At 52.7% G+C, this 21,179-nt stretch overlaps 1 protein-coding gene across 14 annotated transcripts in view; it reads left to right on the forward strand.

Moving 5' to 3' along the window:
• The window catches only part of LOC115168344 (ankyrin repeat and KH domain-containing protein 1), a 74,487-nt gene that overhangs the window by 37,100 nt on the left and 16,208 nt on the right, over positions 1 to 21,179 (forward strand). For 4 of the 14 annotated variants that reach the window (XM_029723509.1, XM_029723535.1, XM_029723607.1 and 1 more), the window contains exons 4-30: positions 65 to 227; positions 405 to 552; positions 6,207 to 6,440; positions 6,576 to 6,670; positions 7,885 to 8,046; positions 8,724 to 8,805; positions 9,300 to 9,491; positions 9,670 to 9,779; positions 10,062 to 10,158; positions 10,388 to 10,515; positions 10,708 to 10,851; positions 10,956 to 11,061; positions 11,858 to 12,135; positions 12,583 to 12,849; positions 14,129 to 14,549; positions 14,780 to 14,922; positions 15,367 to 15,478; positions 15,671 to 15,816; positions 16,122 to 16,264; positions 16,703 to 16,916; positions 17,090 to 17,265; positions 17,435 to 17,597; positions 17,772 to 17,867; positions 18,120 to 18,420; positions 18,600 to 18,790; positions 20,408 to 20,733; positions 20,956 to 21,108. In XM_029723509.1, the coding sequence (XP_029579369.1) occupies positions 65 to 227; positions 405 to 552; positions 6,207 to 6,440; positions 6,576 to 6,670; positions 7,885 to 8,046; positions 8,724 to 8,805; positions 9,300 to 9,491; positions 9,670 to 9,779; positions 10,062 to 10,158; positions 10,388 to 10,515; positions 10,708 to 10,851; positions 10,956 to 11,061; positions 11,858 to 12,135; positions 12,583 to 12,849; positions 14,129 to 14,549; positions 14,780 to 14,922; positions 15,367 to 15,478; positions 15,671 to 15,816; positions 16,122 to 16,264; positions 16,703 to 16,916; positions 17,090 to 17,265; positions 17,435 to 17,597; positions 17,772 to 17,867; positions 18,120 to 18,420; positions 18,600 to 18,790; positions 20,408 to 20,733; positions 20,956 to 21,108 (4,791 nt within the window). The remainder of the gene's footprint in view (positions 1 to 64; positions 228 to 404; positions 553 to 6,206; positions 6,441 to 6,575; positions 6,671 to 7,884; positions 8,047 to 8,723; positions 8,806 to 9,299; positions 9,492 to 9,669; positions 9,780 to 10,061; positions 10,159 to 10,387; positions 10,516 to 10,707; positions 10,852 to 10,955; positions 11,062 to 11,857; positions 12,136 to 12,582; positions 12,850 to 14,128; positions 14,550 to 14,779; positions 14,923 to 15,366; positions 15,479 to 15,670; positions 15,817 to 16,121; positions 16,265 to 16,702; positions 16,917 to 17,089; positions 17,266 to 17,434; positions 17,598 to 17,771; positions 17,868 to 18,119; positions 18,421 to 18,599; positions 18,791 to 20,407; positions 20,734 to 20,955; positions 21,109 to 21,179) is intronic. The other 10 variants (XM_029723589.1, XM_029723617.1, XM_029723519.1 and 7 more) reach the window with 9 other exon arrangements.

A 21,179-nucleotide genomic window follows, 5' to 3' on the forward strand; every position in this document is an offset into this window, starting at 1 on the left:
AGTGTGTGTACAGTATGTAAGGGCCGTGTGTGTTCTGCTGTCACAGGGGCAGTAATTGTAGCAGTCTGGTTATTTTCAGCCGGAGTCTAGCGGAGGCGTGTTCGGACGGAGACGTGAACGCCGTGAGGAAGCTGCTAGACGAGGGCCGGAGCGTCAACGAACACACTGAGGAAGGAGAGAGTCTTCTCTGCCTCGCCTGCTCTGCTGGATACTATGAGCTCGCACAGGTGTGTGTGTGTGTGTGTGTGTGTGTGTGTGTGTGTGTGTGTGTGTGTGTGTGTGTGTGTGAGAGAGAGAGAGCTAATGGTCCTTGAAAAAAGTAATTTTAGTAACTTTGGTGTCTACACCATACATTTACATAATATGACCTCTGATCCCCGACCCTTGCTGTGATTGGTTGTTAGGTGCTGCTGGCCATGCATGCCAACGTGGAGGACCGGGGGATTAAAGGTGACATCACACCCCTGATGGCGGCGGCGAGCGGCGGGTACGTCGACATCGTCAAGCTGCTCCTGGTCCACGGGGCTGATGCCAACGCACAGTCCTCCACCGGTACGAATACACACTCCTTTTCCACACCTTGCTTGTGTGTGGTTATTTATTGTCATAATTTTATGTCCAAACCAAAGTGTTTAGATTTCTGCTTGGATAATATGTCTCTATGCTCCATCCATCTAGCCCTATTGAGTTGAATTAAATCATCTAGCCCCATTGAGTTGAATTAAATCATCTAGCCCCATTGAGTTGAATTAAATCATCTAGCCCCATTGAGTTGAATTAAATCATCTAGCCCCATTGAGTTGAATTAAATCATCTAGCCCCATTGAGTTGAATTAAATCATCTAGCCCCATCGAGTTGAATTAAATCATCTAGCCCCATCGAGTTGAATTAAATCATCTAGCCCCATCGAGTTGAATTAAATCATCGAGCCCCATCGAGTTGAATTAAATCATCGAGCCCCATTGAGTTGAATTAAATCATCGAGCCCCATTGAGTTGAATTAAATCATCTAGCCCCATTGAGTTGAATTAAATCATCGAGCCCCATCGAGTTGAATTAAATCATCGAGCCCCATCGAGTTGAATTAAATCATCGAGCCCCATTGAGTTGAATTAAATCATCTAGCCCCATTGAGTTGAATTAAATCATCGAGCCCCATCGAGTTGAATTAAGTCACAACATCACAAACATACTCCTTCTCTCCCCCTCCCTCTGTAGGTAACGCGGCCCTGACGTACGGTCTCTCTCTCCCTCTGTAGGTAACACGGCCCTGACGTACGGTCTCTCCCCCTCCCTCTGTAGGTAACGCGGCCCTGACGTACGGTCTCTCCCCCTCCCTCTGTAGGTAACACGGCCCTGACGTACGGTCTCTCCCCCTCCCTCTGTAGGTAACGCGGCCCTGACGTACGGTCTCTCCCCCTCCCTCTGTAGGTAACACGGCCCTGACGTACGGTATCTCTCTCCCTCTGTAGGTAACGCGGCCCTGACGTACGGTCTCTCCCCCTCCCTCTGTAGGTAACGCGGCCCTGACGTACGGTCTCTCTCTCCCTCTGTAGGTAACACGGCCCTGACGTACGGTCTCCCCCTCCCTCTGTAGGTAACACGGCCCTGACGTACGGTCTCTCTCTCCCTCTGTAGGTAACACGGCCCTGACGTACGGTCTCTCTCTCCCTGTAGGTAACGCGGCCCTGACGTATGGTCTCTCCCCCTCCCTCTGTAGGTAACGCGGCCCTGACGTACGGTCTCTCTCTCCCTCTGTAGGTAACACGGCCCTGACGTACGGTCTCTCTCTCCCTCTGTAGGTAACACGGCCCTGACGTACGGTCTCTCTCTCCCTCTGTAGGTAACGCGGCCCTGACGTACGGTCTCTCCCCCTCCCTCTGTAGGTAACGCGGCCCTGACGTACGGTCTCTCCCCCTCCCTCTGTAGGTAACGCGGCCCTGACGTACGGTCTCTCCCCCTCCCTCTGTAGGTAACGCGGCCCTGACGTACGGTCTCTCCCCCTCCCTCTGTAGGTAACGCGGCCCTGACGTACGGTCTCTCTCTCCCTCTGTAGGTAACACGGCCCTGACGTACGGTCTCTCCCCCTCCCTCTGTAGGTAACGCGGCCCTGACGTACGGTCTCTCTCTCCCTCTGTAGGTAACACGGCCCTGACGTACGGTCTCCCCCTCCCTCTGTAGGTAACACGGCCCTGACGTACGGTCTCTCTCTCCCTGTAGGTAACGCGGCCCTGACGTATGGTCTCTCCCCCTCCCTCTGTAGGTAACGCGGCCCTGACGTACGGTCTCTCTCTCCCTCTGTAGGTAACACGGCCCTGACGTACGGTCTCTCTCTCCCTCTGTAGGTAACACGGCCCTGACGTACGGTCTCTCTCTCCCTCTGTAGGTAACGCGGCCCTGACGTACGGTCTCTCCCCCTCCCTCTGTAGGTAACGCGGCCCTGACGTACGGTCTCTCCCCCTCCCTCTGTAGGTAACGCGGCCCTGACGTACGGTCTCTCCCCCTCCCTCTGTAGGTAATGCGGCTCTGACGTACGGTCTCTCCCCCTCCCTCTGTAGGTAACGCGGCCCTGACGTACGGTCTCTCTCTCCCTGTAGGTAACGCGGCTCTGACGTACGGTCTCTCTCTCCCTCTGTAGGTAACGCGGCCCTGACGTACGGTATCTCTCTCCCTCTGTAGGTAACACGGCCCTGACGTACGGTCTCTCCCCCTCCCTCTGTAGGTAACGCGGCCCTGACGTACGGTCTCTCCCCCTCCCTCTGTAGGTAACGCGGCCCTGACGTACGGTCTCTCCCCCTCCCTCTGTAGGTAACACGGCCCTGACGTACGGTCTCTCTCTCCCTCTGTAGGTAACACGGCCCTGACGTACGGTCTCTCCCCCTCCCTCTGTAGGTAACACGGCCCTGACGTACGGTCTCTCTCTCCCTGTAGGTAACGCGGCCCTGACGTACGGTCTCTCCCCCTCCCTCTGTAGGTAACACGGCCCTGACGTACGGTCTCTCCCCCTCCCTCTGTAGGTAACGCGGCCCTGACGTATGGTCTCTCCCCCCTCCCTCTGTAGGTAACGCGGCTCTGACGTACGGTCTCTCCCCCTCCCTCTGTAGGTAACGCGGCCCTGACGTATGGTCTCTCTCTCCCTGTAGGTAACGCGGCCCTGACGTACGGTCTCTCTCTCCCTGTAGGTAACGCGGCCCTGACGTACGGTCTCTCTCTCCCTGTAGGTAACGCGGCTCTGACGTACGGTCTCTCTCTCCCTGTAGGTAACGCGGCTCTGACGTACGGTCTCTCCCCCTCCCTCTGTAGGTAACGCGGCCCTGACGTACGGTCTCTCCCCCTCCCTCTGTAGGTAACGCGGCCCTGACGTACGGTCTCTCCCCCTCCCTCTGTAGGTAACGCGGCCCTGACGTACGGTCTCTCCCCCTCCCTCTGTAGGTAACGCGGCCCTGACGTACGGTCTCTCTCTCCCTGTAGGTAACGCGGCTCTGACGTGCGGTCTCTCTCCCTCCCTCTGTAGGTAACGCGGCCCTAACGTACGGTCTCTCCCCCTCCCTCTGTAGGTAACGCGGCCCTGACGTACGGTCTCTCTCTCCCTGTAGGTAACGCGGCTCTGACGTACGGTCTCTCTCCCTCCCTCTGTAGGTAACGCGGCCCTGACGTACGGTCTCTCCCCCTCCCTCTGTAGGTAACGCGGCCCTGACGTACGGTCTCTCCCCCTCCCTCTGTAGGTAACACGGCCCTGACGTACGGTCTCTCCCCCTCCCTCTGTAGGTAACGCGGCCCTGTCGTACGGTCTCTCCCCCTCCCTCTGTAGGTAACGCGGCCCTGACGTACGGTCTCTCTCTCCCTGTAGGTAACGCGGCTCTGACGTACGGTCTCTCTCCCTCCCTCTGTAGGTAACGCGGCCCTAACGTACGGTCTCTCCCCCTCCCTCTGTAGGTAACGCGGCCCTGACGTACGGTCTCTCTCTCCCTGTAGGTAACGCGGCTCTGACGTACGGTCTCTCTCCCTCCCTCTGTAGGTAACGCGGCCCTGACGTACGGTCTCTCCCCCTCCCTCTGTAGGTAACGCGGCCCTGACGTACGGTCTCTCCCCCTCCCTCTGTAGGTAACACGGCCCTGACGTACGGTCTCTCCCCCTCCCTCTGTAGGTAACGCGGCCCTGTCGTACGGTCTCTCCCCCTCCCTCTGTAGGTAACGCGGCCCTGACGTACGGTCTCTCTCTCCCTCTGTAGGTAACGCGGCCCTGACGTACGGTCTCTCCCCCTCCCTCTGTAGGTAACGCGGCCCTGACGTACGGTCTCTCCCTCTCCCTCTGTAGGTAACGCGGCCTTGACGTACGGTCTCTCCCCCTCCCTCTGTAGGTAATGCGGCTCTGACGTACGGTCTCTCCCCCTCCCTCTGTAGGTAACGCGGCCCTGACGTACGGTCTCTCTCTCCCTGTAGGTAACGCGGCTCTGACGTACGGTCTCTCTCTCCCTCTGTAGGTAACGCGGCCCTGACGTACGGTATCTCTCTCCCTCTGTAGGTAACGCGGCCCTGACGTACGGTCTCTCCCCCTCCCTCTGTAGGTAACGCGGCCCTGACGTACGGTCTCTCCCCCTCCCTCTGTAGGTAACGCGGCCCTGACGTACGGTCTCTCCCCCCTCCCTCTGTAGGTAACACGGCCCTGACGTACGGTCTCTCTCTCCCTCTGTAGGTAACACGGCCCTGACGTACGGTCTCTCCCCCTCCCTCTGTAGGTAACACGGCCCTGACGTACGGTCTCTCTCTCCCTGTAGGTAACGCGGCCCTGACGTACGGTCTCTCCCCCTCCCTCTGTAGGTAACACGGCCCTGACGTACGGTCTCTCCCCCTCCCTCTGTAGGTAACGCGGCCCTGACGTATGGTCTCTCCCCCTCCCTCTGTAGGTAACGCGGCTCTGACGTACGGTCTCTCCCCCTCCCTCTGTAGGTAACGCGGCCCTGACGTACGGTCTCTCTCTCCCTGTAGGTAACGCGGCCCCTGACGTACGGTCTCTCTCTCCCTGTAGGTAACGCGGCTCTGACGTACGGTCTCTCTCTCCCTGTAGGTAACGCGGCTCTGACGTACGGTCTCTCCCCCTCCCTCTGTAGGTAACGCGGCCCTGACGTACGGTCTCTCCCCCTCCCTCTGTAGGTAACGCGGCCCTGACGTACGGTCTCTCCCCCTCCCTCTGTAGGTAACGCGGCCCTGACGTACGGTCTCTCCCTCTCCCTCTGTAGGTAACGCGGCCTTGACGTACGGTCTCTCCCCCTCCCTCTGTAGGTAATGCGGCTCTGACGTACGGTCTCTCCCCCTCCCTCTGTAGGTAACGCGGCCCTGACGTACGGTCTCTCTCTCCCTGTAGGTAACGCGGCTCTGACGTACGGTCTCTCTCTCTCCCTCTGTAGGTAACGCGGCCCTGACGTACGGTATCTCTCTCCCTCTGTAGGTAACACGGCCCTGACGTACGGTCTCTCCCCCTCCCTCTGTAGGTAACGCGGCCCTGACGTACGGTCTCTCCCCCTCCCTCTGTAGGTAACGCGGCCCTGACGTACGGTCTCTCCCCCTCCCTCTGTAGGTAACACGGCCCTGACGTACGGTCTCTCTCTCCCTCTGTAGGTAACACGGCCCTGACGTACGGTCTCTCCCCCTCCCTCTGTAGGTAACACGGCCCTGACGTACGGTCCTCTCTCTCCCTGTAGGTAACGCGGCCCTGACGTACGGTCTCTCCCCCTCCCTCTGTAGGTAACACGGCCCTGACGTACGGTCTCTCCCCCTCCCTCTGTAGGTAACGCGGCCCTGACGTATGGTCTCTCCCCCTCCCTCTGTAGGTAACGCGGCTCTGACGTACGGTCTCTCCCCCTCCCTCTGTAGGTAACGCGGCCCTGACGTACGGTCTCTCTCTCCCTGTAGGTAACGCGGCCCTGACGTACGGTCTCTCTCTCCCTGTAGGTAACGCGGCTCTGACGTACGGTCTCTCTCTCCCTGTAGGTAACGCGGCTCTGACGTACGGTCTCTCCCCCTCCCTCTGTAGGTAACGCGGCCCTGACGTACGGTCTCTCCCCCTCCCTCTGTAGGTAACGCGGCCCTGACGTACGGTCTCTCCCCCTCCCTCTGTAGGTAACGCGGCTCTGACGTACGGTCTCTCCCCCTCCCTCTGTAGGTAACGCGGCTCTGACGTACGGTCTCTCCCCCTCCCTCTGTAGGTAACACGGCCCTGACGTATGCGTGTGCTGGGGGGTTTGTAGATGTGGTGAAGGTTCTCCTAAAGGAGGGGGCCAACATCGAGGACCACAACGAGAACGGACACACTCCTCTAATGGAGGGGGCGAGCGCGGGCCACGTGGAGGTGGCCAGGGTTCTGCTGGAGTACGGCGCCGGGATCAACACACACTCCAACGAGTTCAAGGAGAGCGCCCTCACACTCGCCTGCTACAAAGGTCTTCTTCACTTGTTGTCTACGTATTCAAGTGTTCCCTTTGTTTATTTACGTTTTCTGGTGCCCCCCCCAAGCATCATTCATAGTCTCAGACAACAAAATGTCAATTTCAATGAAATGATTTCCCTCCCTCCAGGTCATCTGGACATGGTGAGGTTTCTGCTGGAAGCCGGGGCAGATCAGGAGCATAAGACGGATGAGATGCACACAGCACTGATGGAAGCCTGCATGGTGAACATATGACCCAACACACAGCCCCTCTCTCCTCTCTCCCTGCATGGTGAACAAATGACCCAACACACAGCCCCTCTCTCCTCTCTCCCTGCATGGTGAACATATGACCCAACACACAGCCCCTCTCTCCTCTCTCCCTGCATGGTGAACATATGACCCAACACACAGCCCCTCTCTCCCTGCATGGTGAACATATGACCCAACACACAGCCCCTCTCTCCTCTCTCCCTGCATGGTGAGCATATGACCCAACACACAGCCCCTCTCTCCTCTCTCCCTGCATGGTGAACATATGACCCAACACACAGCCCCTCTCTCCTCTCTCCCTGCATGGTGAACATATGACCCAACACACAGCCCCTCTCTCCTCTCTCCCTGCATGGTGAACATATGACCCAACACACAGCCCCTCTCTCCCTGCATGGTGAACATATGACCCAACACACAGCCCCTCTCTCCTCTCTCCCTGCATGGTGAACATATGACCCAACACACAGCCCCTCTCCTCTCTCCCTGCATGGTGAACATATGACCCAACACACAGCCCCTCTCTCCTCTCTCCCTGCATGGTGAACATATGACCCAACACACAGCCCCTCTCTCCTCTCTCCCTGCATGGTGAACATATGACCCAACACACAGCCCCTCTCTCCTCTCTCCCTGCATGGTGAACATATGACCCAACACACAGCCCCTCTCTCCTCTCTCCCTGCATGGTGAATATATGACCCAACACACAGCCCCTCTCTCCTCTCTCCCTGCATGGTGAACATATGACCCAACACACAGCCCCTCTCTCCTCTCTCCCTGCATGGTGAATATATGACCCAACACACAGCCCCTCTCTCCTCTCTCCCTGCATGGTGAGCATATGACCCAACACACAGCCCCTCTCTCCTCTCTCCCTGCATGGTGAACATATGACCCAACACACAGCCCCTCTCTCCTCTCTCCCTGCATGGTGAACATATGACCCAACACACAGCCCCTCTCTCCTCTCTCCCTGCATGGTGAACATATGACCCAACACACAGCCCCTCTCCTCTCTCCCTGCATGGTGAGCATATGACCCAACACACAGCCCCTCTCTCCTCTCTCCAGTGTGTGTGTGTGTGTGTGTGTGTGTGTGTGTGTGTGTGTGTGTGTGTGTGTGACCCTGTGTCATAACCTACTCAGGTGCTTATGTTGTCCCTGTGTGTGTGTGCTTCCTGTCCCAGGATGGGCATGTGGAGGTGGCACGGCTGCTGTTGGACAGCGGGGCGCAAGTCAACATGCCCGCTGACTCCTTCGAGTCGCCCCTCACCCTGGCAGCCTGCGGTGGGCATGTAGGTCTAGCAGCTCTGCTCATAGAGAGAGGGGCCAACCTAGAGGAGGTGAGCAGCAACACAGTCCTATTGGAGTGTCTGTTTTCATGTGTGTTTAGGTGAAGGATGAGGGCACAGCCCTCTGATGGGTTAGCGTCCAACACAGAGTGAGACATGATGAATCCCAAACCACCACCTCGCCCTTACCAACCCCCCTGAAGGGCCCTCGGTTGTCACTCAGAGGGTGACTTCCAGAGAGTGGCGAGGGGACCATTCTACCCATCAACTTCAGGACATGCACCTGGCTTACGTCATGCAATTCATGTTCTGCTTTTAAATAGTAAAAAACCCTGTCGTTTTACATAATATAAACCTCAGTAACCTTTCATTTGAAAGGTGTTTATTTTATCTTTTACATGCCAAGTCTCGACATCAGACAAACCAATGCACGGGTCATAGCACCCCTTTCCATTATTTTGTGTGAAATTGTACACATTTTAAAATAACATGGTGCCTTATGGGATTCCACTTCGCTATGAAGCCGGTAGCAATGCAGGCTCAGTCAAAGTGCCTACCAGAGGGGATAGTTAGCCCCTACGCCCTGGATCGTTTTCACTCCTTCAGCTTTGGGACAGTTGTGTAAATGACAGAGGTGTGCGTGAACTCTGAAATGGAGGGGCCAGGGGAATGGGGGGTTTTGGGATTCAGCCACTGAGACCTGTAACAGTGTGTTTTAATGTGTCCAGGTGAATGATGAAGGTTACACCCCTCTGATGGAGGCAGCCAGAGAAGGTCATGAAGAGATGGTGGCCCTGCTACTGGCTCAGGGTAATCACCTGGCAGATACATGGACATCTGCCCACTGTTCAATGCTGTTGCATGTATACTATGTTATTGTGGTTAATGAAGTGCTTTGTCAGGCCTGTTGGAGAGTCTCACTCCTAATATAGACCCTAACCTCTCATCTCTCTCTTCCTCCCTCCCTCCATCTCTCCCTCTCCCTCTCTCTCTCTCTCCCCCTCCCCCCCCCCTCTCCCCTCTCTCTCTCTCTCTCTTCTCTCTCTCTCTCTCTCTCTCTCTCTCTCTCTCTCTCTCTCTCCTCTCTCTCTCTCTCTCTCTCTCTCTCTCTCTCTCTCTCTCTCTCTCTCTCTCTCTCTCTCTCTCTCTCTCTCTCTCTCTCTCTCTCTCTCTCTCTCTCTCTCTCTCTCTCTCTCTCTCTCTCTCTCTCTCTCTCTCTCTCTCTCTCTCTCTCTTTCTCTTTCTCTTTCTCTTTCTCTTTCTCTTTCTCTTTTCTCTCTTTTCTCTCTCTTCTCTCTCTCCAGGTGCGAACATCAACGCCCAGACGGAGGAGACCCAGGAGACAGCCCTGACCCTGTCCTGCTGTGGAGGGTTCCTGGAGGTGGCTGACTTCCTCATCAAGGCCGGGGCCGACATCGAGCTGGGCTGCTCCACTCCTCTCATGGAGGCTGCACAGGAGGGTCACCTGGAGCTGGTCAAGTACCTCCTGGCTGCAGGTGGGATGGGGAATCATATTGAAGATTCTTAGTTTGATCTTTAGTATTTTTGTAGGGAACTTATGTGAGACTCCAGGCCTTAGCCTAATAACTAGATGGATGTTGTAGGTAAAGTTGACAGCCTTTTAACAGGGCTTGTTAGTTTTTCTTTTGGCTCACCTCTGAACTCTCTCTGTAGGGGCGAACGTGCACGCTACCACGGCGACGGGAGACACAGCGCTGACGTACGCGTGTGAGAACGGGCACACTGACGTGGCTGACGTTCTATTGCAGACTGGAGCCGATCTGGTACACACACACACAGCTGTTATCTCTCTCCTTCTCTTCTTTCCTTATGTCCTTTCCTTATTCTCTTTCCTTCTTTCCTTATTTTCTTTCCTTCTTTCCTTTCCTGTGTCCTTATTTTCTTTCCTTCTCTTCTTTCCGTCTTTCCTTCTCTTCTTTACTTGTTTCCTTATGTCCTTTCCTTCTTTCCTTTCCTTATGTCCTTGTCCTTATCTTCTTTCCTTCTTTCTTCCCTTCCGCCCATGTCCTCTCCTAAAATCCACGTCCTGTTTGTCTGTTTTCCAGGAGCATGAGTCTGAGGGAGGGAGGACACCCCTGATGAAGGCAGCCAGAGCAGGACACCTCTGTACCGTGCAGTTCCTCATCAGCAAGGGTGGGTTAGGTTAGACAGTTTTTTAAACCACTACGATGCCCTTTATAACTAAGTCCTACTATGGCAGACACTGGAAGGAGAAGTTGAAGTGAGTGCTTTGCATTTCACCCCTGTCCAGTCGTGAAATCCATAGATTAGGGCCTAATGAATGTATTTCAATCAACTTATTTCCCTCTATAAAGTTTAACTCTGTAATATTGTTGCGTTTTAGATTTGACTTCCTGTGTTTTGTGTCCAGGTGCTAATGTGAACAGAGCGACAGCTAACAAGGACCACACGGTGGTGTCTCTGGCCTGCGCTGGAGGACACCTGGCGGTGGTGGAGCTGCTGCTGGCGCACGGAGCTGACCCCACACACAGACTGAAGGTAGAACACACACACACACACACACACACACAGACTGAAGGTAGAACACACACACAGACTCTAGGTAAAACACACATGAAACTCATGAGGAAGCTGTTTAACTCAGCCATAAGAACAAGAGTATCATAATAGAAAGTTAACTGTAATGAAGCCTCATCCAGACTTACTCACTTCCTGTTTCTCCTCCAATAGGACGGCTCGACAATGCTGATTGAAGCTGCGAAGGGCGGCCACACCAACGTGGTGTCCTACCTGCTAGACTTCCCTAACAACATCCTGTCTGTCCACGCGTCCGAGCTCTGCCAACTCACACCCCCCTCACAAGACCTCTCTCAGGTTAGACATTTTTGATGAAATTGTTTTACCCTATTGAAACAGGAAATGGCCAGCATGGACATTGGTCGTAAAACAACTAGTTAAAGACACTCATCTATCCCCAGGTTCCTCGTGTCCCATTCCAGGCCCTGGCCATGGTGGTTCCCCCCCAGGAGCCAGACCGAACCCCCTCCAACATCACCACGTCCCCACCACCCGTCTCCAGCAAAGGTGAAACGGAGAGCCATGGCTTGGCCTGTTATGAACGGAGGGGCTTGGCTTGGCCTGTTATGAACGGAGTGGCTTGCCTTGGCCTGTTATGAACGGAGGGGCTTGGCTTGGCCTGTTATGAACGGAGAGCCATGGCTTGGCCTGTTATGAACGGAGTGGCTTGGCTTGGCCTGTTATGAACGGAGAGCCTTGGCTTGGCCTGTTATGAACGGAGGGGCTTGGCTTGGCCTGTTATGAACGGAGGGGCTTGGCTTGGCCTGTTATGAACGGAGGGGCTTGCCTTGGCCTGTTATGAACGGAGGGGCTTGGCTTGGCCTGTTATGAACGGAGAGCCTTGGCTTGGCCTGTTATGAACGGAGGGGCTTGGCTTGGCCTGTTATGAACGGAGGGGCTTGGCTTGGCCTGTTATGAACGGAGGGGCTTGGCTTGGCCTGTTATGAACGGAGGGGCTTGGCTTGGCCTGTTATGAACGGAGGGGCTTGGCTTGGCCTGTTATGAACGGAGGGGCTTGGCTTGGCCTGTTATGAACGGAGGGGCTTGGCTTGGCCTGTTATGAACGGAGGGGCTTGGCTTGGCCTGTTATGAACGGAGGGGCTTGGCTTGGCCTGTTATGAACGGAGGGGCTTGGCTTGGCCTGTTATGAACGGAGGGGCCTGGCCTGTTTTATTTATTTATATTATCTATATCGGCTTTGTTGTAATGCGACCTAATCCTGCAAATCATCCCTCTCTCCCTCGTTCCCTCCATCTCTCTCCATCCTCTTCATCCCTCTTCTTCCTCCATCCCTCCTCTCCAGGTTCATCCAAGCAGAGACAGGCTGCCCTCCCTCCCAGCCCTTCCAGTCCAGGGGGGGTACGTCCCGGCCCGGGTCCCGGGGATGCAGAGGCCTTGCCCCCCTTCCACCTGTGCCAGCCCCTGGAGTGTATCGTGGAGGAGACGGAGGGGAAGCTGAATGAGCTGGGCCAGAGGATCTCAGCCATAGAGAAGGCCCAGCTGCAGTCTCTGGAACTCATCCAGGGAGAGCCGCTCACCAAAGACAAGATCGAAGAGCTGAAGAAGAGCCGGGAGGAGCAGGTGAAAGCAGACAGAGAGGATCATTCATAGTTATTGGACCACAGAGATCCTATTGAATTACTTTCCCAAACTCGGTCCTGGGGATCCAAGGGGTTTTTCCTCTAGCACTACACAGCTGATTCAAATAATCAAATCTGGATGACTTCATTACCCTTGGGGTCCCCATTAACGAGTTTGGGAAACACTGTCATAGACCCTCAATACAAGTATAAGGCACACAACGGAAACCTGTAGCTTTTTGCAACACAAAGCGAAAATGTGCGTTTCTTATTCCAGGCAGTCCAGGTAGTCCCATCCTGTTTAATTTATTTAGTTTGGTGCCTAATGAACAGGGGACAGATAGATCGATAAGCTCCACCCATCTAGTCTTTCAACGAATGGATGTGCGAGGTCTGACCATAGATCTATGAGTCTGATTTCTCCCCCCCGTGGCGACGTGTCTTTTAGGTCCAGAAGAAGAAGAAGATCCTGAAGGAGCTGCAGAAGGTGGAGCGCCAGCTGCAGCTGAAGACCCAGCAGCAGTTCACCAAAGAGTACATGGAGGCTAAGGGCCTGAAGGAAGAGCAGGAGGCAGGCCAGGGTTCGGGGCCGGGGGAAGGGGCCAACACTACCATGCCTGGGGCCCTCACAGCATCACCAGGGCTTAATGTGCACACGCAGCCTGGGTCAGACACAGGGTCTGACGAGGAGGAGAACAGAGAGGAGGAAGAAGAGGTTAGGAGTTGGTGCTGGTCTGTTTTTTGTCATTTTGGTCTGAAGGGTAATCAGGAGTTTCTGCTTTTCTGGCGTTATCCTCCATTCATATCTAATAGAAGCAGACTCATCCGTCCCCTCGTATCTAATAGAAACTGACTGATCCGTCCCCTCGTAACTAATAGAAACTGACTGATCCGTCCCCTCGTATCTAATAGAAACTGACTGATCCGTCACCTCGTATCTAATAGAAGCGGACTGATCCGTCCCCTCGTATCTAATAGAAACTGACTGATCCGTCCCCTCGTATCTAATAGAAGCGGACTGGTCCGTCCCCTCGTATCTAATAGAAACTGACTGATCCGTCCCCTCGTATCTAATAGAAGCGGACTGATCCGTCCCCTCGTATCTAATAGAAGCGGACTGATCCGTCCCCTCGTATCTAATAGAAGCTGACTGATCCGTCCCCTCGTAACTAATAGAAACTGACTGATCCGTCCCCTCGTATCTAATAGAAGCGGACTGATCCGTCCCCTCGTATCTAATAGAAGCGGACTGGTCCGTCCCCTCGTATCTAATAGAAACTGACTGATCCGTCCCCTCGTATCTAATAGAAACTGACTGATCCGTCCCCTCGTGTCTAATAGAAGCGGACTGATCCGTCCCCTCGTATCTAATAGAAGCGGACTGGTCCGTCCCCTCGTATCTAATAGAAGCGGACTGGTCCGTCCCCTCGTATCTAATAGAAGCGGACTGATCCGTCCCCTCGTATCTAATAGAAGCGGACTGATCCGTCCCCTCGTAACTAATAGAAACTGACTGATCCGTCCCCTCGTATCTAATAGAAGCGGACTGATCCGTCCCCTCGTAACTAATAGAAACTGACTGATCCGTCCCCTCGTATCTAATAGAAGCGGACTGATCCGTCCCCTCGTAACTAATAGAAACTGACTGATCCGTCCCCTCGTATCTAATAGAAGCGGACTGATCCGTCCCCTCGTATCTAATAGAAACTGACTGATCCGTCCCCTCGTAACTAATAGAAACTGACTGATCCGTCCCCTCGTAACTAATAGAAGCTGACTGGTCCGTCCCCTCGTATCTAATAGAAGCTGACTGATCCGTCCCCTCGTATCTAATAGAAGCGGACTGGTCCGTCCCCTCGTATCTAATAGAAGCTGACTGATCCGTCCCCTCGTATCTAATAGAAGCGGGCTGGTCCGTCCCTGCTGTGTTTTGTGAACTGTTTTATTTAAAAGCTTTGTTTGATTTTTAGAAGTTTACCTCGTTTCTATTCCAGGATGATGAGGAGGATGATGATGATGACGATGATGATGATGACGACGATGAGGTGGAAGATTACCCTAAGCTACCCCAGGTGGACACTATCCTCTACAGGGACGGACAGCAGCCCCCCCTGCCCCCCTCGCCCTCCCCCCAGCCCCTGTCCTCACCCCACTCCCATCTCCACCCTCCTCCTCCCCCCCTCCAGACCGCCTTCGTGCCCATCCAGCCCCTACCTGAGTACAGCCCGTGCCCAGCCGACTACCCATGCCCTGGCACTACCAGCCCTGAGCTGCAGAGGGTACTAGTGGGCCGGCAGATGCTGGGTCAAGGTCAGGGGTTAGGACCAGGGATGGTAGGGCAGCAGGCCCCAGACGGACTCATGGTGGCTACGCCTGCTCAGACGCTTACAGACACACTGGATGACATCATGGCAGGTGAGTTTGTGTAGTGTGGCGTTGTCTTACAGCTGTTCTGCCTGTTGTGGGTGGCTGCATCTCAATAGTCTTAACTCATTTCCTTAGAATTCTCCTTTCCTTCAACTGTACTGATTTGAAAGATCAGGACTGATGAACAAAATCCCCAGAAGAAAGGCCTGAAAAGTAACAAATACTAACTCTTCTCTCTCTCTCTCCCCCTCCGTTCTCTCCTTCTTTCTCTGTTCCAGCAGCGGTGAGCAGCAGAGTACCCATGTTAAACACTACGACGTCTCCCACCCCCCTGTCTGACCCCCTCTCACAGACCCCCTCCAACATGGGCTCACCCCCCTCCCCACTGCCCCTCTACCCCTCTGTGGACATTGACGCACACGTAAGTCACTCCTCACACACACACACACACACACACACACACACACACACACTGGCTATCAGTGCTCATGTAAAGCCCATTCAAGGCTGAGACACACACCTACACACAGCGTTGTTGTAAGTGTCCCTCTCCTTTCAGACGGAGAGTAATCATGACACAGCGCTGTTGTAAGTGTCCCTCTCCTTTCAGACGGAGAGTAATCATGACACAGCGCTGTTGTAAGTGTCCCTCTCCTTTCAGACGGAGAGTAATCATGACACAGCGCTGTTGTAAGTGTCCCTCTCCTTTCAGACGGAGAGTAATCATGACAAAGCGCTGTTGTAAGTGTCCCTCTCCTTTCAGACGGAGAGTAATCATGACACAGCGCTGTTGTAAGTGTCCCTCTCCTTTCAGACGGAGAGTAATCATGACACAGCGCTGTTGTAAGTGTCCCTCTCCTTTCAGACGGAGAGTAATCATGACACAGCGCTGACGCTGGCATGTGCTGGAGGACACGAGGAGCTGGTGTCTGTTCTCATCGCACGAGGAGCCAACATCGAGCACCGCGACAAGAAAGGTAACACACACACACAACGTTACTGTCCAGTGTTAGGGTCTGTATATTCATTTCTGATTAATCAGGAATATATATATATATATATATATATATTATTATTTTACACAAGGCAGGATTTATACAGTGTTGAAAGTGCTTCGCATTGTATTGGGTATATCTGGTTGTGACCCCCTCTGCTCGTCCTCTCCCCAGGGTTCACCCCTCTGATCCTGGCTGCGACAGCGGGCCACGCAGGGGTGGTGGAGGTCCTTCTGGATAAAGGGGGCGACATAGAGGCCCAGTCAGAGAGAACCAAAGACACGCCCCTCTCCCTGGCCTGCTCAGGGGGACGACAAGAGGTACACACCACAGAGGTCTGATTGCACACCACAGAGGTCTGATTGCACACCACAGAGGTCTGATTGCACACCACAGAGGTCTGATTGCACACCACAGAGGTCTGATTGCACACCACAGAGGTCTGATTGAAATGACTTTATTATTTCTAATAATTCTATGGTACACGCTCATTTCCCTTCTATGAATCACCACACTGAAATGACTCACTGAACCGACTCACCATTCACTGACTGAAATAGCATATTTAAAACATAGTAAAGACTATTTGCCAGTACTTACAGATAACTGTAATTTCCTCTCCTAGGTGGTGGAGTTGTTGCTCTTGCGAGGAGCCAATAAAGAGCATCGTAACGTGTCAGACTACACCCCTTTGAGCCTGGCGGCGTCCGGAGGCTACGTCAACATCATCAAGATCCTCCTCAACGCCGGCTCAGAGATCAACTCCAGGTACTAGACAGGGCGAGACAGGACAGGGCGAGACCACATCTTCTCTTCTCTTTTAACTGATACCCCTACTTTCACTTTTCCAGGTCTTCATCAAATACATTTCTTCATCAAACTTCCACTGGGTTGTTAAAATAAGTGATAATTGCACCTTTTGGTAGTGAAAGCACCTCTCCTCATATATCTCATTCATTGATGAAATCCTCCATCTCTCTTCCTCTGTCTGTCTGTCTTTGTATGTCTGTGTCTTTGTATGTCTGTGTCTTTGTATGTCTGTGTCTTTGTATGTCTGTGTCTTTGTATGTCTTTGTCTGTCTGTGTCTTTGTCTGTCTGTGTCTTTGTCTGTCTTGGTCTGTCTGTATTGCTCGGTCTGTCTGTGTCTCTGTCTGTCTTGCTCGGTTTGTCTGTCGCCCGGCTCTCTGTGTGTGGCTCTTCTCTAGGACGGGCAGTAAGCTGGGTATCTCTCCCCTGATGCTGGCAGCGATGAACGGTCACGTGCCAGCGGTCAAGCTGCTGCTGGACATGGGCTCAGACATCAACGCTCAGATCGAGACCAACAGGAACACGGCCCTGACTCTGGCCTGCTTCCAGGGCCGCGCTGAGGTGGTCAGTCTGCTGCTGGACCGCAAGGCCAACGTAGAGCACAGAGCCAAGGTGAGGAGACGGGACCGTTCACAGTCCATGTTATAGTAGTATATCAAGGAAGTCCAGAGCCAAGGTACATATAGGCTCTGGTGAATCCTAACTTGAGAATTGTCACTCCGTCTCCCATTGACATCAGTGTGTGATATTGTACGTGTGATGTTGACCTGCCCCTCCTCTGGTAGACTGGTCTGACCCCGCTGATGGAGGCAGCGTCGGGGGGCTATGCTGAGGTGGGCCGGGTGCTGCTGGATAAAGGGGCTGACGTCAACGCCCCTCCTGTCCCCTCGTCCCGGGACACAGCCCTCACCATCGCTGCAGACAAGGGCCACTACAAGTTCTGTGAGCTGCTCATCAATAGGTGGGTGTTAAACCAACCAACCAATCAATCAATCTGAATGAATCAAAGTGTTTGTCTGAGTGGGTATTCATTTTGAAACCAGGAATTTCCCTAAAAGGTCATGTTTTCTCTCTCGTTCATCTTTTTATCCTGTGTTTATCTGTTGTCTCTGTTTTCCTCCGTTCTCCAGAGGGGCTCACATTGACGTGCGCAATAAGAAAGGGAACACGCCTCTGTGGCTGGCGGCCAACGGCGGCCATTTTGACGTGGTTCAGCTGCTGGTGCAGGCTGGGGCCGACGTAGACGCTGCAGACAACCGCAAGATCACACCGCTCATGGCTGCCTTCCGCAAGGTAGGTTGTGTCGCAGGATGACCCTTCCCCTCTGCAACACCTGGCCCCCTCACTATCTGGTTCCACTATAAGGCCCTGCAGTCTTCCCCCTGCCTTTACCTGTTGCCCCCAGCCTGAAACAATGTTTGCCTATTTACAGTTAGCGCTCCCCCCCTTTGTGTCTGTGTTTCTCAGGGTCATGTAAAGGTGGTTCAGTACCTGGTAAAAGAGGTCAACCAGTTCCCCTCAGACATTGAGTGTATGAGGTACATTGCCACCATCGCTGACAAGGTAACACCTCCACCGGTTTGGAATGATCACTCTGTGAGCTTGTATGTTGGCTGGATGTCATTGAATGTCAAATACGCCTTAGCTTGTATAAGTATGACGGTGGGTTAGAAAGATTTGAGTTTCCACTAACTCTCTCCATCCCTCCCTCTCTCTCAGAGTTGTTGAAGTGCCACCAGTGCATGCAGACCATCGTCAAAGCATAACCCTAATGGTTCTCTCTCCCTCCTCTCTCCATCCCTCCCTCTCTCTCAGGAGTTGTTGAAGAAGTGCCATCAGTGCATGGAGACCATCGTCAAAGCCAAAGACCAGCAGGCTGCAGAGGCCAACAAGAACGCCAGCATTCTGCTCAAGGAGCTCGACCTGGAGAAGTCCAGAGAGGAGAGCAAGAAGCAGGCCCTGGCCGCCAAGAGAGAGAAACGCAAGGAGAAACGCAAGAAGAAGAAGGAGGAGCAGAAGAGAAAGCAGGAGGAGGAGGAAGAGGAGCAGAAGACAACCAAGGAGGAGGATGAGGAGGAAGACAGTGAGATGCAGAAGCAGGACGACTCCGCTGAGGGTAAATTATATCTTGGTTTCAATATCTAATCATTTGTTCCCAAAATGCTGATAATAAAATGTGTTTGCGGTGGCTAGTTTAACAAAAGCAAGGTGTAGATTGTAGTCACTCCGTGTCCATAGACAGTTTTCAAGGTAAGGAAACAAATGTGTAATATGTAATATTGTGGAACTATTCAGAAGTGGACCCCCCCATCGATCCCCCCAGTGCGACCACCACCACCACCATCGGTATCCCCGCCACCTTCAGCTGTGTGTTCGGCAAGAAGAGGGCCAGTGTTGCCACGACGACCAGTGCCAGCCGCAAAATTAAGAAGAACAAGACCAAGGACTCGTCCCCCAGCAAACCAATCATATGTCAGGACCCACAGGTATTAACCAATCATACTGCTGGACCCACAGGTATTAACCAATCATACTGCAGGACCCACAAGTGGTTGGTGTATTTAAAATATAGATTTCATTTCATTTTTGTAATGTGTATATATCTATACTGTACCAGTCAGAAGTTTGGACACACCTACTCATTCAAGGGTTTTTCTTTATTTTACTATTTTCTACATTGTAGAATAATAGTGAAGACATCAAAACTATGAAATAACACATATGGAATCATGTAGTAACCAAAAAAGTTTGAGCCAATCAGTTGTGTTGTGACAAGGTAGGGTTGGTATACAGAAGATAGCTGTATTTGGTAAAAGACCAAGTCCATATTATGGCAAGAACAGCTCAAATAAGCAAAGAGAAACAACAGTCCATCATTTTAAGACATGAAGGTCAGTCAATCCGGAAATTTCAAGAACTTTGAAGGTTTCTTCAAGTGCAGTCACAAAAACCATCAAGCGCTATGATGAAACTGGCTCTCATGAAGTCCGCCACAGGAAAGGAAGACCCAGAGTTAACTCTGCTGCAGAGGATAAGTTCATTAGAGTTACCAGCCTCAGATTGCAGCCCAAATAAATGCTTCACAGAGTTCAAGTAACAGACACATCTCAACATCAACTGTTCAGAGGAGACCGTGTGAATCAGGTCTTCATGGTTGAATTGCTGCAAAGAAACCACTACTAAAGGACACCAATAAGAAGAAGAGACTTGCTTGGGCCAAGAAACACGAGTGTGGGACATTAGACTGGTGGAAATCTGTCCTTTGGTCTGATGAGTACAAATGTGAGATTTTTGGTTCTAACTACTGTGACTGTGGTTTCACAGTGAAGCATGGATGAGGAGGTGTGGTGGTGCTTTGCTGGTGACACTGTTTGTGATTTATTTAGACCCAATTGAGATGGTTTGGGATGAGTTGGACCGTGGAGTGAAGGAAAAGCAGCCAACAAGTGGTCAGCATATGTGGGAACTCCTTCAAGCTGGTTGAGAGAATGCCAAGCTGTCATCAAGGCAAAGAGTGGTTACTTCAAAGAATCTAAAATATATTTGGTTTTGTTTAACACTTTTTTTTTGTTACTACAGGATTCCATATGTGTTATTTCACAGTGTTGATGTCTTCACTATTATTCTACAATGTAGAAAATAGTAACAATAAATAAAAACCCTTGAATGAGTAGGTGTGTCCAAACTTTTGACTGGTACTGTATTTCTTTAAAAATGTATTATTTAACCTTTATTTAACTAGGCAAGTCAGTTAAGAACAAATTCTTATTTTCAATGACGGCCTAGGAACAGTGGGTTAACTGCCTTGTTCAGGGGCAGAAGGACAGATTTTTACCTTGTCAGCTCGGGGATTCGATCTTGTAACCTTTCGGTTACTAGTCCAACGCTCTAACCACTAAGCTACCTGCCTCCCCATATGATGTATAATGTGACATGACTGCAGAATATAATGTAGCCGAGCTAAATTTAAGGACGAGAGTGAAGCTGTTATTTTCTGGGTGGCTACAAATATGTACACATGTCCACTTGTCTTTTTCCCACTCAGCTATAAGTCAATCTGTCAATCAAGGTGTCTAATCAGTGATGATTCCATCTCTGTCCAGCAGGTGGTGCTGGTACAGCACAAGGCCAACAGGATCCATGGGGAGCCACGGGGTGGTGGGGCGACAGGGGCGGGGGGCACCAGCGACTCAGACCCCCTGGACAGCACTGACTGTGCCAGTGAGAGTAGCAGCAGCGGGGGCAAGAGCCAGGAGCTCAACTTCCTCCCCGACCTCCCCTCTTCTTCCTCATCCTCCTCTTCCTCCTCCTCCTCCTCTTCGTCCTCGGGTCCCACTCACAGCCTGCTGCCAGGCCCGGAGAAGAAACTCTGTCTTCAGCTACATCCAGGCAACCAGGTCACCGTCTCCATCTCCAAGCCTACACATAAGTGAGTGAACTGCAGCGCTTTAGAGGAGAGCCATTGGTTTGACTTAGACTAACAACTGTAGGTTTCCTAAAAGAAACCATCAAACCCCATCAACAGTGCATTTCTATTACAAATACATAGATAAAACCAGAACCTTATTAAATGTCAATCTAACCTTTATCCCTTTCTCTCTCTTCCTCCCCCTTGTTCTCTCCCCCCTCTTTCTTCCCCCCAACCTCTCAGAGCTCCAGACATGAGTGAGTTGACCCCCAGCAGCTCTGTACCGTCTCAGTTTAAGACCATGTCTCTACCCATCACATCCCCCAACAGCAAGAGCCTCACCAGCCCCAAGAGGGGACAGAAAAGAGAGGAGGGTTGGAAGGAGGTGGTGAGACGGTGGGTAGACACACACACACACACACACACACACACACACACACACACACACCATCTAGAAATGCTTCAAG

The sequence above is a fragment of the Salmo trutta genome, chromosome 3 (assembly GCF_901001165.1).
Source record: "Salmo trutta chromosome 3, fSalTru1.1, whole genome shotgun sequence".
Lineage (NCBI taxonomy): Eukaryota > Metazoa > Chordata > Actinopteri > Salmoniformes > Salmonidae > Salmo > Salmo trutta.